Below are 15,611 nucleotides of genomic sequence, written 5' to 3'. Positions count from 1 at the left end.
GAGGGAGAAAAAACAATTAAACTAGAACAAGGACACCAGTAACTGTCAAGGTCACTTATAGTCACATGATCGATGAGCAAATAATTCTTAAATGGTTGAGAAAAAAATAGACTAGACTAGTATATAATCCTTCAACTTAATGATTGCTACTGCCTGATCCCACTAATGAGCGATCCACAATCAATAGACAAAAATGTGTCTCTGTTGAGTTTTGCAAGTCAAATAATAGAAGAGTGATGGGGAAATTAATAGGTACCATGTTGCATCAAGTTGTATATATGTGTATAGTAGTTGTGTTGGCTTGGTCAGGTCAATACATAATTAAGCTATTGTGTCACAACCCTCAATCTTGCAAGCTTGTGCTTACTAGTGTATCGAAAATGCTAGACTTTAATTTGATCAATTCAAGCTGTCCCAGCTGGTCAGTGGCAGAGCAGACTAATTAAGCAGGTCAATGCATGCTGCCATGCTTGCATAGTTAAGTTATAATAATTAAGTTGCATGCATGTATTTCATGAAGCCGGGATCCATCACGAATAATGAAGCCATGACCCACCCCGACATATGTACAATTAGCAGCTCAGCAGACAAGGTCGCCATGGCTTCATTTGTGATCGTATATATGTTATGCATTTGAAATTGGGCTGAGTAGAAAATTATACTGATGTTCAAATAGTACGTCCCACAGACCACACAAGTCCGTCCGTATGGTTATGAAAAATTTGAGTAGTTAATTAATTTGGTAGCATAGTTGTTGAAGAATATACGAGCTGATGGTTGTTAGAGTGTTGGTCAGTATTTAGGCCATTTGGTCGATCGATCTGCTAGAAAATCCAATAGATATCATTGACAATCGCTCAATTATTTCAAGAAATGTTACTGATAAATACGAGTTCCATAAAATTCTATTGTATAAACGACTTTGTCCTGAAATGTCATCGCCGTTAGGTCCAATCTGTTACCATCTCTTCATTAGATGCTATAGTGGCGTGGGATGGATGGAACCATAACGGTAATAATATTTTTTAGATAAAATCGTTTGTACGATGGTATTTTATGAAACACGCACTTACCGATGGTACTTTTTGGATTTGGGTGTTTGTCTATGGATTTAAATTTCTCTAGTACTATATACTGTGCACATGAACATTTCATTGACAAGACAATAAAGTGAGATCGATGAATTAAAGAAGTTGTAATCTTTTGGTAAAAAACAAAAAGATGAAGTTGCAATCTATAGCTCGCTATATGAGTTGTGATATTATCTTAGCTAGCTAGCGACCGAGTAAATTAAACGGAATAAGAAACGACTAAGGCCCGGTTTGTTTCAGCTTAAAATTATTGTAATTTAGATTATTGAGTCAGATTACTATAAGCTGGATTATAATAAGCAAACATAGAATAAGTTGTTAGCTGTTTGCTTCTCTGGATTATTAGCTGGTTGTTAGGTGTTAGCCATCTAATAATCTAAAAAAAAGCACCTTTAGAGTAGATTACTAGATTATAGTAATCTGGCTTATAGATTATAATAATCTATCATAATAAGCTATCTGTTTGTTTCAATTTACTCATAATAATCCAGATTATAATAATCCTAAGCTGAAACAAACAGAGCCTAAGGTAGCTAGAGCCTAGAGTCACCGTACTGTTTTGCATTTGTCCATCGGAGCAAGAGAGAGCTACTCCTAAATTAAAACAAACGTGTGGCCAGCGTTGCTTGAAGAGTTGGACCAAAACTCCGCGTGCGTGCGTGCGCGAGTCCCCGACGGATATGTAGCCATATGGACGTGTCGGAGTGACCGAGTGAGAGCGGCGCCCAGCGCGCGCGCGGCGCACATACACGCGCCCGCACGCCACGATCATCGACAGAAAACGAGAGGTAGCCGTACACTCGTACTGTACCTGCAGGGGTGGTACGTCCGGCCATGGCGCCCATGCGTCTCTCAGGCGCAACGATCGATGCGCCGGCGAGCTGCGCGAGCAAGCGGATTTTGCTGGTTCGAGGTGTACATGTGTGTGTCTCGCGCGCATCGCGGCCGTCCGGTGCGCCTCGGCGGGGACGCGTGGGCTGCCACCTCGACGCACGGGCGGCGCGCGCGCACGGCCGTCGCTGTCGCGACCGCCGCCCCGGCCATTGACTTCTCCCCCGGGGATCGACACGGATAGCTTCGCCTAGCTGGCTGCGACGTACGAGCCCATTTTGTGGACGACTGGACGTGGTTCTTGCGTACAGTACGTACTATAGCGGACTAGACGTACGACTAGTAGTAGTGTTCTACTCGAAGTATATCTAGTTACACTATTAATTACGCGCTAATTACAGCGGTTGAGAAAATGGACAAATACATGTCTCTTCATTTATGACTACAAATTAATTACCATAATTGACATGTTCAACCGTGGATACATAAACAAAATTGATTTATTAACAACATTTTTTAGTATTAGCTTGTACCAAGTACCTAAAGGCTAGAGGTACTATTTGCATCTAACAGTTAGCTAGATTAATTGACACCAGGTTGATTATTTCTATAAAAGTTAGGACAACTTAACAATACGTGGCACATGTGTTTTTCAGATGGAAGAGGCTCCTCTAATGTGGGTGGATGACGTGTGGATCCACGAATTATTGGGACTTATATACCGGTCTCTCAAAGCTAGAGAAATGTAAGCTAGAGGATCTACTTATATTTTCCAATGTATCCTCTCGCGCCATCTCTCCGCATCCTTGTCCTGCAGCGCTAGATTATATCGTGGTCTCTTTTATGTTGGGAAAGCACGTTGTGACCTTTACCATGTATATGAGCTTGCCAAATAGTCAGATCTGTGCCACTTTAAATGGGACCATTCAAGAATCTTCATTTCCATCGACAGGAGCTTGCCATGCGGTGGATGAAAATATATCACCATAACTTGGGAACATCATTGCCATAAGCCGTGAATAGGAGATTGCCAAATAGTCAATCTTTGTCACTACAGATCTTAGGTCGCCTTATGGCCTAGCTAGTAATGTTATACGCGCAAGAGTAGAGAGAGTAGAGGAGGAGGAGGAAAGAGAGCTGAGCTTTGGAGGTATTGGTAGAGACAAGAGCCCATCAAAGACAGAAGAAAGAGCGAAGGAATATATTGGCTTGATGGTCTTGTAAACCTGTAACATAAGTCTGATTTGAAATACAAACTATCCATATAAAGAGTTTTACCGGTTCTTATATTAGAAAGCTATTCAATCCACATTCAATTATATTTTATCCTTAAATGAGGGTATGTTTGCATCTCCATCTTTGCTGGAGCTATAGTCCAATAAAACGGTTTCAACTTAAAAAATGAGTAGATTATACTTATTTCATAAAATAAACTAGAAAGATATAGTAAGATTAGAACCACTTCATAACTTCGCTCTAAACTCACCTCTTACGAGCGAAATTCGTGGTAATTCTCCACGAATATATCCTTCGTTCTAACAACTACTGGTACCGGTATTCAATATGTTCTCATTTGTTTGTTTCAGAAGAATTAAAGCCATCCGAGAAAGAACCCTTTGCGAATGCATTTATGCTGCCCATGCATGCATGCACGAGCTGAGACCACCCGTCACGCTACTCTTAGCATGACGTACGGGCACGACGAGGTTTGACTCGAGCAGGACGCACTCTGCTCTCTCCGCAGTGAGGCCGGGACGGGAGCCTGCCAATCTGCCCGTGCGTCGCAGCGCGCGCGCCTCCTTTGACCTGCATATGCTGCGCGCCGCGCGCTCCCTGCACGAGTGCGCGATGTCGCGCGCGCGCCCCACCCTAGCGCGCTGCGACTGCGATGCGCTGCGCGCGGAGTAAATACCCGTAAACGTACAGCACGGCGAACCCGTGGGTGCAAAGCTGCCGCTCCCCCTGCTAGGCTGCCGCCGCACGGCGACTTTTGTGGGGGTTTTTTTTTGGCCCGTGACACGTCGGGATCAATCTGCGCCCCGGGTTTCCAAGCTCCCGGGCCGACCATGACAACGGCAGCTCCCGGTCGATCGATCACCAACGTACACGCACGGCACGGCCACGTGGGAACGGCGCGCCGGCCGCCCCGGCCGGTCGAAGCCCGATCGAGATTGTGGGGCGCGAAAAGTTCTCTTTTGTCTGGTCCCGGCCGATCGGTACAGCTAGTAGTACTCCAGTAGTGGAGTAGATCCGATTTTTGACCGCACGCCGAGGTCGTCGAATGCGCATGTAGACGTGTAAATAGTCATAGAGTTGTACGCTGCTGCTGCCTGCTGTTGCGTTTGGACCCAATGCTCCTTCGTCGTCCACACGATCTCGATCGGCGAAGCTAGCTCCGCGATACGCCGGTTGGATGGAGAGAATACCACGACGACGACGTTAATCTCCTCTCCGGCGACTTTCGCCATCCTGACGAAGTGACGACGACTGGATGTACAGGGTCACACGGGGCGAGACAATACGGACCGATCGAACGTGATGTTACTATACGCGGATGCTAGCTACGGGGAGGATGGATTCTAATCTCTCGGGTGAACGTCTACCTGTTTCTTACATGTCACCTAAATGATTATGAAAAAATTTCAAAAAAATTCACAAGATAGGTTAATATATAATATATCACTTCACAAACATGCAAGTTCAAATTCGACTTCTACAAGTTGTAACGAAAATAACAAATCAAACTCTAACTAGTATACGTATATTCACAGTTAAATTTATTGCTTTTGTTACAACTTGTAGAAGTCGAATTTGGACTTGTATGTTTGTGAAGTGATATATTACATATTGACCTATCATGTTAATTTTTTTGAAATTTTTTCATAACCATTTAGATGACATGCAAAAAACGGGTGAACGTTTCTTCATCGAAATGTAATGATGTAAAAGGTCTAAGTTTCAAACCGAGAAATCAACGAATATATTCTCCGTACTTTCCTTTTTTTCCCTTACCCTTAAAATTGTTCACTTGATATATGGAGTACATGCATGGCTTCACATGTGCACGATGAGTCGACAAGACAATCACGACGATAGTGATTAGAGGATGAGGCACGTGTAATGTGTGCATGCAAGATCTGAAAAGAAGCTACTCCTATTACTACTAGCAAACACAAAACGCCTTTTTCGGTCTTCGAGCATTTGAAAAAACAAAACCAAAAAAAAAAAAAACTATCCAGATCGACATAGACGAGGGCCATCAGACAGTGTTGCCCTGTCGTTCTATGAGTAACATGTGGATCAATGAGGACTTGTCTTAGCTAGTGGGGAATCTTAGAAAAGGAGGCATATCACTAGTGGATGCTGCTGTGAAAAATCGTATAGTGCGAGCAGGATTTTTCTCCGGTACGCCTTTTGAATTTGATCCTCCTTTCATTGGCATATTCAAACTAGAGAAAGGGATTGCCAATTTAATTTTCCATATATCCGGAGAGAGATTGTGTAATGATCGTAACGTATTTGCTGTAGATAGCTAGAATTATAGAACATCAAAAGGCAGTCCCGTACGTTCTGCCCATTTCCTCGTCTGTTTCAGGTTCTTAAAAAAAAGTTTCGGGTTTGATTGGGACCTGAGATTAATCTCCACGCTAAAAATATTGCGGCTCTTTTTTTCTTTTCCAGGGGGAGCTGTTATTCTTTTGAGACCACTGAATAGTGAGTGAGTTAATTGAGAACATACTCCGTATTTTCTTTCCAAGGTTAGGTGCATCCATGGGCCAAAGCATCATGCAAGGTCTGCAATCGCTATTGGGCTCACAATTTTTTTTTGGAATAAGTTCATCTGAGGTCCCTTAACTTCTAGACGAATCTGATATTCATCCTTCAACTCAACTATCAAAACCAGTGCAGATAAGATCCCTGGGTGGTTTTGGGAGCGGTTTTTGCTAACGTGGCGTCTATGTGGGTCCCACGAAGTTTATTATTTTCCATGGAGCGAATTTTAGATTGGGTTATTTGAAGGCTAAATTTAAAAATGCTAATATTCACCTTGAGTCAAAAGTTCTTCCGTAGATGGAAATAACTCATAGAAATATTCATTCGAGTCTTCGGTATAGTCATGGTCGATTCAGATTGAGTCTCTGAAGTCTTGCCGAAGTTGATTTCGTATTCGCTAATTGCTCAACATACTATACTATTCTTATCTAGAGAAATTCCTTAAGTACTCCTTCTATCCCATAATGTTTGCCGTTCTGGGGATGCTGAGGTAAATTAGAGTTAATTCAAAATGACCATACTGCTCCAATTTATGATATTGCAGCTAATCATGTCCCATAATACTTGCCGTTCTGGGGATGTTGAGGTAAATTAGAGTTAATTCAAAATGACCATATTGCCCTAATTTATGATATTGCAGCTAATCATGTGAAGGTTTGAAGAGTATGAGTACACTGTCACAGATCAATCACTGCCACATCTTCTACACATGGAATATTTGAAACATACAATTAATTAATGACTTGTTCTGACAACAGTAATACAGATTGGTGTCATGCGTCTAATTTGAATGATGCGATGACAAAACTTCATGGATTATCGTGTGGAGTAGAAAGATTTGACAGGAGTAACAGGCTAACAGCCCTACTTTTCTGCGTACGGGAGAGTAGAGCGTCAACCATTATAGGACATTTGCTAAGGAGTAAAATGACCTCCTTTGTGGGACGGAGGGAGTATTCTATATGAGTATTGATGTTTCTCATGTCGCTTATATGTCATATCTTACCGTATTTAACACACACAGAGCACTTTAGAGAGGAAAAAAAATTATTATGTTCACTATAGGTTCACCAAATAGCACACCCAACGTTCCAACCCAGAGCCCAAAAGCTCATTCTCACCAAAGTTTGTACGATCCCTTTAATTTCATATCTTACAAGTTTAACTCAATATATAACGAACTATCGTGAAAAACAGTTTCAGAATTCGGTAAATGTGTGCACTTCCTAATTTTGATTGGGTGAAGAACCAACCGTACCACTACACCAGCAACAAATCTTTTCACCGGTAAAACGTTAGCTGACACGGCCAGGTCAACCCCCCAACCACCACATACGTGACGTGCAGCACGTGTGCTGACGTACGAGATGACAATTCCAACTTTGCCTCGGCGCACCATGACTCCCGAACGAACACATTCGCAGCAGGTTGGCACGGCTCGAAGTCGGCGCAATCTCCTTCCCTTCCTCTTCTCTTCTGACCCAAGAAGAGCGGGCCTATTTAATTTATAGAGACGTGATCATATCGGATATTTGGACACTAATTTGGAGTATTAAACATATACTAATTATAAAACCTATTTCCTTGGACTAATTCGCAAGATGAATCTTTTGAGTCTAATTATACCATGATTTTGATAATGTGATGCTACAGTAAACTTTTGATAATTATGGATTAATTAGGTTTAAAAAATTCGTCTCGCAGATTAGCTTTCATTTATAAAATTAATTTTTTATTAGTCTATATTTAATACTCTAAATTAGCGTCCAAACATCTGATGTAACATGGGCTTAAAAAGTTAAAAAGTTTTACCCTCGTCTAAACACCCGTCGGTTCGCGTTTTGATCGCGCGCCTGAAGCCGACACCGACCCCCACCCCCCGCGCAACTGGGAATAAACCCTCGTTGGATACCCTCCTCTCCAAGAAAGAGACCCGACACAAAAAGCCCAAGAAGAGGGCACCAAAAATACTCGCGCAAATCCGAAAAGAAAAACAAAAGAAAAAAGAAAAAAAAAGGGGGGAAAACTCAGGAAGACGACTCCTCGCCGCCGACCTACCCGAGCGAGGAGCACCCCGGCGGGCGGCGGCGCGTGGCGGATCGCGCGGGTTCCGGCTCCGAGCCTCCCCCTCCCCTCTCTCTCTCTCCTGGGCTCGTCGTAGTCGCGGCGGGCGCGGGAGGTGGTCTCCGGCGGCGGCGGGGCGCGTGGTATGGTCCGTGGCGGCGGCGGGGGCTCGACCACCCGGTGAAGTTTTTTTTTTTCTTCTCCCCGATGCTACGGCTGGTGGGGATCGGCGAGAGGTGCGTGTCTCGATTCGGCCCTCCCGTGGCTTCCCGTCCTTGTTTCAGATTGGGTGGATCGGGGGTTCCAGATTTCGTTAGGAGCGGGTCGGTTTTTGGCTTAACTCTGCCTACTTGTGGAAGCAGTATGTCACGTGGCGAATTCGGTGCTAGTTTTAGTTTCTCGATTTGTAGGGGTATAGCGCGGAAATTGGTAGCTGTGGCAGTTTGGAACGTTGAGATTGCTAAGATGAATTTTGGGCATCAAATGTAGCTTAAATTGGAGATTGGAGGATATTCATGGAATTGTACATTGAGGGGAGCTAGTGAAGCTTAGCCAACAGAGTGACCAATTTGTGATTTAATGAATGCATTGTGCATTGCCGCAATTGGGAAATTGTCTGTATATATGCTTGTTTAAATGCCATGTAGTTGGGAGAATTAGGGAAATAAAGCAATTGGTGTCTTACTTACTGAATACATCGTGTATTGCATTGGCTGTGCTGAATTCTTAATTTTAACTGTTGTTAAACATAGGGTTCTGACAGGTGTCAATTAAAGCTTGAGAACCCACAAATTCTTATGTTCTGTTTTACCTTTGTAAGCAGGCTGTTGGCAGTCGGAACAAATAGACGGGCAGCCTATTTTTCCCAGCCGAGCCACAGGAGTGGCTACTACACAGCAGCGAGGGACAATGGATTGTCGGCAAAGCGAAAGATTCCAACTGTCTTCTCTAGAATGTTCTCACATTACAAGGTAATTGTCAGGAAGAACAAAGCTGGGGATCACAAGTGCAGAAATAGGATTTCAAGGGGATTCCGTACCTTCTCTGGGACAGTCGCGAATTCATCGGCAACACAGCACGCCCAATTGGCATGGAAGCGGCTCAGTCATACATACATGTACAGTGGACCCCGGTTTCCATTGATCAGCCGAGCAGCCTGTGCTCTAAGCTTTTCCTTCACGAGGTTCCATGTTGTCCCTGGGGTCATGGCTCTAGCATTTGGCAAGTTTGCATTGTCACGGCCTGTCCTGGCAGATTCACCACACCTGTCCACAATGGAAGGTATTGTCACAAATGCGCGGGATACTCGCCAGTTTCTGTCATCCATAGTTTGGTCAATCTGGGAGGGTGTCACTTTGCTTATTAGAGCTGTGCATTTGGCAATCTTGTTCTTCCCTGCAACTGCATTGTCTCCATTTGCTGATACTTTCAGTGTTGGATTTAGAAGGAGATGGCTTCGTCTTGTGCGCCGTACCCTTGAAATAGCTGGGCCAGCATTTATCAAGTGGGGTCAGTGGGCTGCAACACGACCTGATCTTTTTCCAAGTGATCTCTGTGTTGAGCTTGCCAAGCTTCATAATGCAGCTCCAGCACATGGATTTGCTTACAGCAAAGCTACCATTGAGAAGGCGTTTGGTCGTAAACTTTCTGAAATATTTGAGACTTTTGAGGAGGAACCTGTAGCTTCTGGAAGTATTGCACAAGTACATCGAGCTACATTAAGAGATCAACATACTGAAAAGCATGTTGCTGTTAAGGTGAGGCATCCTGGTGTGGGTGAATCAATTAAGAAAGACTTTTTACTCATCAATCTTCTGGCGAAAGCTTCGAATGTTGTCCCTGGGTTGAGCTGGCTGAGGCTGGATGAGAGTGTCCGTCAATTTGCTGTTTTCATGATGTCTCAAGTTGACCTTTCAAGGGAAGCTGCTCATTTGAGTCGTTTTATCTACAATTTCCGCAGATGGAGACATGTGTCTTTCCCAAAGCCATTATATCCACTAGTTCATCCATCTGTCCTTGTTGAGACGTTTGAGAATGGAGAAAGTGTTTCTCGTTTTATGGATGAGATTGAAGGAAATGCTCGGATGAAGAGAGATCTTGCCCACATTGGCACATATGCATTCTTGAAGATGCTTCTGGTATGCATGTTTACTTATTATGTGTGTTTCCTTCTGTTCTCCTTTTCACCTGGGTAGTGGTGTTTGTATCTGACTGGGTAGGCTGGTATTGAGGATTGCATTCATAAGAGCTTCAGTAGTGTTTAATACTGATTTTTTTCCCTAACATATGGCACATTGCTCCTATTAGAATTTCTGTCACTAAAGTTTCTGCTATCAATATCTGTCTCCAGGAGGACAATTTTATTCATGCGGATATGCATCCTGGGAACATTCTTGTCCGTCTAAATGAGAGAAAACCTAAGAGGAAACTGTTTTTCAGACCTAAGCCCCATATTGTGTTTCTTGATGTGGGCATGACTGCTGAACTCACCCGAGATGACCGTGATAACTTACAACAGTTCTTCAAGGCAGTGGCCACCAGGGATGGTCGTACTGCTGCTAACTGTACTCTGCAATTATCAAAACAGCAAAGCTGTCCAAACCCAGTTGCCTTTATTGAGGTAAATTCTAAAACTATGCTGTTGGGGAACATTTAGAATTTCACATGCTATGTTTGATTGCAGATAGCTTCATTTCTTAATCAGGTACTTCATATATCATACACAGAATAGGAGTGTGGTGAGGTTTTGATGCAACTTGTGTCTGTCTACATATACATTACGATATTAGATGGTGTTAGGGACCTTATACAACATAAACAATCGCAGAAGTTTCAGTTGTTAGGTTTTTGGGGCTTTGGTTTCAGAACGTGACTTCTTCAATAGGCTAATCTTTGCTCGAAGTAGTCACCCTTTGTACTGTATAGGCATTTTCATGTATTGGAATCTGATTTTTTTATCAGTTTAGATCTAGATTTGATGTACAAAATATTGAAAACTGTATTACTAGATTTCCTATTAAGATTAATTTCATAACGTTATATGCTACCACAATTCACTAAAACATGCTAGAATTCATGCAGCTAAAACTGTTAATTTTATATCCAAACAATGTAGTTTTCATATATGACAAAGTTAAATGTATTTTTTTATTGAAAAACTCTTAATATTTACACAAATGTAATGACTTTGGAATATGTGAGAATATAACTTAGTGGTCAAAGTGTTTTGTTGACTTTGAAAATAAAAGGAGATGTATTTTTTTGTTTTATCTGTAGGAATTATTATTATTACATATCGATACGAAGTTCCAAAATGTAATGGTCAAAGTTTCATCCAAACTTGAAAAGTCAGTAATGTCAAATAAATACTCCCTCCAATTTTTAATGTATGATGTTAACTTTTAGACATAGGTTTGACCATTCGCCTTACTCAATTTTTTTGTGCAAATATGCAAAAGTATAAGTCACACTTAAAGTATCTTTAATGATAAAACAAACCACAACAAAATAAATGGTAATTACATTTTTTTAATAAGACGAACGGTCAAACGTATGTTCAACAGTCAACAGCGTCATATATTAAAAATTGGAGGAAGAACGGAAGGGGTATAGAACTATAGATTGTATTACCAGCCTTTGGCTATTGCATGTTGATTTCTAAACTATTATTGTCATTTAGGTACATATTTGTTTGCATAATAATTATATTTCTTTTATTGGTAGGAATTGGATAAGACATTTTCGTTCTGGGGAACGCCTGAAGGGGACATTTTCCATCCTGTTGAATGCATGCATCAACTGCTTGACACAGTCCGGCGCCACAAAGTCAACATTGATGGGAATATCTGTACTGTAATGGTCACGATTCTGGTTCTTGAGGTAAACTTATACATTGTAATGTTTGAAATCTATAAAATATTTACCATACGTCATTTATTGGATTATATATCTCTACAAAAGGATGCTCAGATAAACTAATCTAGGGAAATATTACTTACTAGTGGGTGTGGTTAGCACTTAGCAACCACCTTTTTCTATGTTACAGGCTAATCTGATATCCATTGCTTCCTAAGACCTGAATGTGCCTATGGAAAGAAACACATCATGCTTATTTATACAAGGCTATTAATTCTTTTGTAGGGGTGGCAACGCAAGCTAGACCCAGGCTTTGATATCATGCACACGTTGAAGACTCTACTACTAGACAAGGATATAAAGCAACCAGTTGATTTTTTCTCATAAACAAGTTCATGCTTTCAAGTGCCAAATCTACGAGCCTCAGGTACTGTGCATTTGTGCAAACAAGTCATCGTTTCTTTTAAGTACATTTGTGCAAACAAGTCACCATTTCTTTTAAGTTTGTCTTCCTCTCTTGAAATTTTTTTGGCATACTTGTTCTGTACTTGTGTTAAAAGAATAATACACATGATGATAACCAGCCTTCAACATTATCATGGGAAATATGGCTTATTTTTTAGGGAATAAAAAAGAGAACTTCTTTAGTGATCGGTACCCCAGTGGGTTATAGCAAGTACATTCAGAGCAATATTTCTAAATTAACCTCCAACTGATTAGGTGACTATTCTTTATGATAAGAAGTTGGGATACCGTCTCAATTATACCAAAAAAAGGAGGGGGGAGGGTGTCCCATCTTTTGTGGTGGACTGGTTGGCCAGGAGCAGTTGGAGAATCCACTTGGATCTCCGCTGCATATATGCTGTCACGGCATGTGTACGCTTGGCAACGGTCATTAACTTGATGCTGGCATATAGCCTCGTTAGCAACCTGACCGTGCTTTATACTATCCTTTCCTCGTTTCATGCCTCAGTATCCATGCTAAACTGAAATTAGCCGCTTGGTTATTCAGCAAAATCAACAATCTAACCTGTGCAATCTCTCTCCTTGACAGAATATGCATATATACAGCAGAGAAAGGTGATGACACCATGGGACAGAAGTTCGCAAACCAAGCAATCTATACTAATGCCTTATGTCATGTTATGTTCTCTCTTTTTTTTTTAAACAACCTCTCTACCTGCAACTTACGGCATTGGGTTTCACATTTGACAACCTTCAGTGCTAAAATTTTGTCCAGCGCCTTGGTGGAGTAAGCCACCAAAATTCCTTGTGCTAAAATCTCTTATCGAGAAACAAACCCTGTTAGATGTAGCAACCGAATATTGATAACGAGCAGAATTACGTTGCAGATTATACAGAATTTTACTTCCTGCTATGCTGCTGCAATCTTGATGTGAATCAACTTCTGCGAGTGATGATAGACATTTATAAATGGCGTATCATTATATTAGCCGTTGTTAAACTCTCTGCAGGGCTGAATGATTGGGCTGGAGGACCGAGGACGGTGTCCTTTCGGGCTTCAGCTTCAGCTCTCTTTCCATGGTTCACCTGTGCTTTCGCTGCGGCTGCCGGAGGACGAAGAAGTGAGAAAAGGTGCCCCCAAAAGGTCTGTGTCCTGTAGGATTAGCAGGATCCACTACACCGCAGGTTGAGTCAGTCCAGTGAGGATTGAGGATATCATCGACTCAGGCTTTGGTCGTCGGCGGCCGGGAAAGCTGGTATTTGCCGAGCTGATTAAAAGTAGGCCAGCCTTTCAGTTTAGGTTAGGTCCTGACATATAATAAAAGAGAACCTCACTACAGTTAGTTAACGATAGTAGTAACATGGAGGAGTAGTATTGTCAAGAAAAAAGGTGCAGACTGTATAATCATCATTTAGTAATGACAAACTATTTTCTCTCTTTTTTTTTCTTTTTATAAAATATGAGCTATGCCAGCTTAATGGATGATCGTATATTAATTTAGCCGGGGAAAAAACATAATGACAAAGTAACTCCTAATTATTATATTAATAAATTACTAATTTACCTCTAATAATATTGGTACTCCCTCTAGGCTGATAATATTAGTCGTTTTGGACAAGCGTAAAGTTAAACTTTAAAATCTTTGACTACAAATAATTTCTAAAATATTCATCTTAAAAATATGAAAATCATATGTGTAGACTAGTCTTAAAAAGTACTTCAATTAAGGCATATATTTGTTGACATTTCTATATATATTATAATAGAAAATAGTTGTTAAAGTTACTTTTTGAAGACCGCACCCTTGTCCAAAACGACAAGTACTATCAACCCAGAGGGAGTAGTATAATACTATTAGTAGAGAGCACCGAGCATCGCTCAATAAAAAAAATGGGTACAAATAGCCATGGTGGTCATGCCCAAACCCCCTGCAACTTCGCAAGTTTTCACGTTTTATAGTGAGTGATTCGTAATACTGGATTATATCTCATCCAATAATTATTATACTCATCCAATAATTGCTATACAAAGGGAGTACTCTTATTACCCACTGTTTAGCTTTCAATTCACTGGCGCTCTACATACGATACATATCGATTTATTACCATATAGTGTATACACATACAAACAAGTACACTCCGGTCCCCGGCTATGGATATCTTTTGTATTGCTGAACTGACCAAATTATACTTGACCAGGCTGGTTTGTTCTGCGATGAGACCACGAGCTTGTGGTATCAGTTATCCATGTCTTTGCGATTCAGAGTTCCAACCTGTCATCAAACAAAAGTCAGAAACTAGCCATATTTACTACGCAAATGTATTGCATCTCGTGTCTTGCTTATCTCGTGGAATGTCTCAAGAGAGCAATGAAAACTATAAACTCCACCAAATTCAAGATGCCTTCCTTAAGATACTGATTTGTTTTTCATTGCTCCAGTCATTATTGTATTCAAGATAGCCGTATGATAGACTGATACACGGATTAGCAAATTAGCTAGGGGATGTTGCGAGTAATAATTAGTATAATAACAGACCACGTGACTGATGTTCTGAATGATACTAGTAGACAATTATATCCAGTGGTGTTCAATCCGTGAGAAGGGTATCTGGTGGTGTTCAATCAGTGAGACTGGATCATCTGGTGGATCTACAGCATTCTACTAGCACTGCAACTGCTGTTAACCTCTGCAGAACTGATGAACAACGACGTCGCGATCAACGAAACAAACTCAGTAGAGACATCAAGTCAAGCAACAAATTGTTTATTTGTTGTTACAGACCTGTGGCATCTGATCAGACATAAACAAAGGCAGTTTGCTCCTTATTAGTAGTAAATAAAGTAACAGGGGTAACTCTACAAGATGGTCTTGTTATAGATACACCCTGCAACTTCTCTCCAGAAGAAAGAAAAGCAAGATGCAGTTTCTGGCAACAAGTTTTGTCCATTTTCCTCTTGTTGCCAGACTAATGACCAATCCCAGATATTGATCTAACCAATGAAGCAACTCTCCAATCAAAATGTGCACGTCCAAACCCAAACAGTCCAAATTATAACAGTGATACTTTCATGGTCCACCTCTGTTATTTCTTTTTAAACAGATGCCTTTATCACTGAACATAGGATACATATGCTCATCAAATTTCTCCAAGCCCGGGCTTCTAGGGCATATCACCCTTGTCACCATCCTCCCTGCATTCACCTAACACACATACACACACAGCATTAACAACTCCATAATCCAGAGCCCTCTGCTTATTCCCATGCTGCTAGAGACAATGGTTTGGAGCCCCATGACAAAGACTAAACAGAGCAAAACCACAGCTAGGTGACAAACAAACACACATGCCTGGTGCCACTCCTTTCTGTGGTGCAGCTAAAGCTAGGCTTGCATTTGCATTTGGGGCCTGTGATAGAATATTTCAGTGTCCTGCTAATCCTTTCTTATAGGGCTTTGCAATCTGTAACAGTTCTGTATTATTATGCATCAAGATCAAAGACAGGAGGGGGTCCTTGACAGTTGACATGTA

At 41.5% G+C, this 15,611-nt stretch overlaps 1 protein-coding gene across 1 annotated transcript; it reads left to right on the top strand.

The window, feature by feature from the left end:
• The first annotated feature begins 7,628 nt into the window (after window positions 1–7,628).
• LOC127779824 (uncharacterized) lies at window positions 7,629–12,845 on the top strand. The gene is made up of 6 exons (XM_052306732.1): window positions 7,629–7,996; window positions 8,584–9,898; window positions 10,111–10,380; window positions 11,484–11,639; window positions 11,901–12,042; window positions 12,670–12,845. Exons 1-5 carry the CDS (start codon window positions 7,968–7,970, stop codon window positions 12,000–12,002), a joined length of 1,872 nt encoding a protein of 623 aa, XP_052162692.1. The 5' UTR covers window positions 7,629–7,967; the 3' UTR covers window positions 12,003–12,042; window positions 12,670–12,845.
• Window positions 12,846–15,611: the final 2,766 nt, after the last annotated feature.

This window comes from Oryza glaberrima, chromosome 7 (genome assembly GCF_000147395.1).
Source record: "Oryza glaberrima chromosome 7, OglaRS2, whole genome shotgun sequence".
Lineage (NCBI taxonomy): Eukaryota > Viridiplantae > Streptophyta > Magnoliopsida > Poales > Poaceae > Oryza > Oryza glaberrima.
Note: the sequence above shows the minus strand (reverse complement) of the source record. Positions and strands in the feature narration are given on the sequence as shown.

Coding starts and splice junctions, on each gene's coding strand:
- LOC127779824 (XM_052306732.1), top strand. CDS start 7,968: ATGCTACGGCTGGTGGGGATCGGCGAGAG. Junction 9,899..10,110: donor CATTCTTGAAGATGCTTCTG/GTATGCATGTTT, acceptor ATCTGTCTCCAG/GAGGACAATTTTATTCATGC. Junction 11,640..11,900: donor TCACGATTCTGGTTCTTGAG/GTAAACTTATAC, acceptor ATTCTTTTGTAG/GGGTGGCAACGCAAGCTAGA.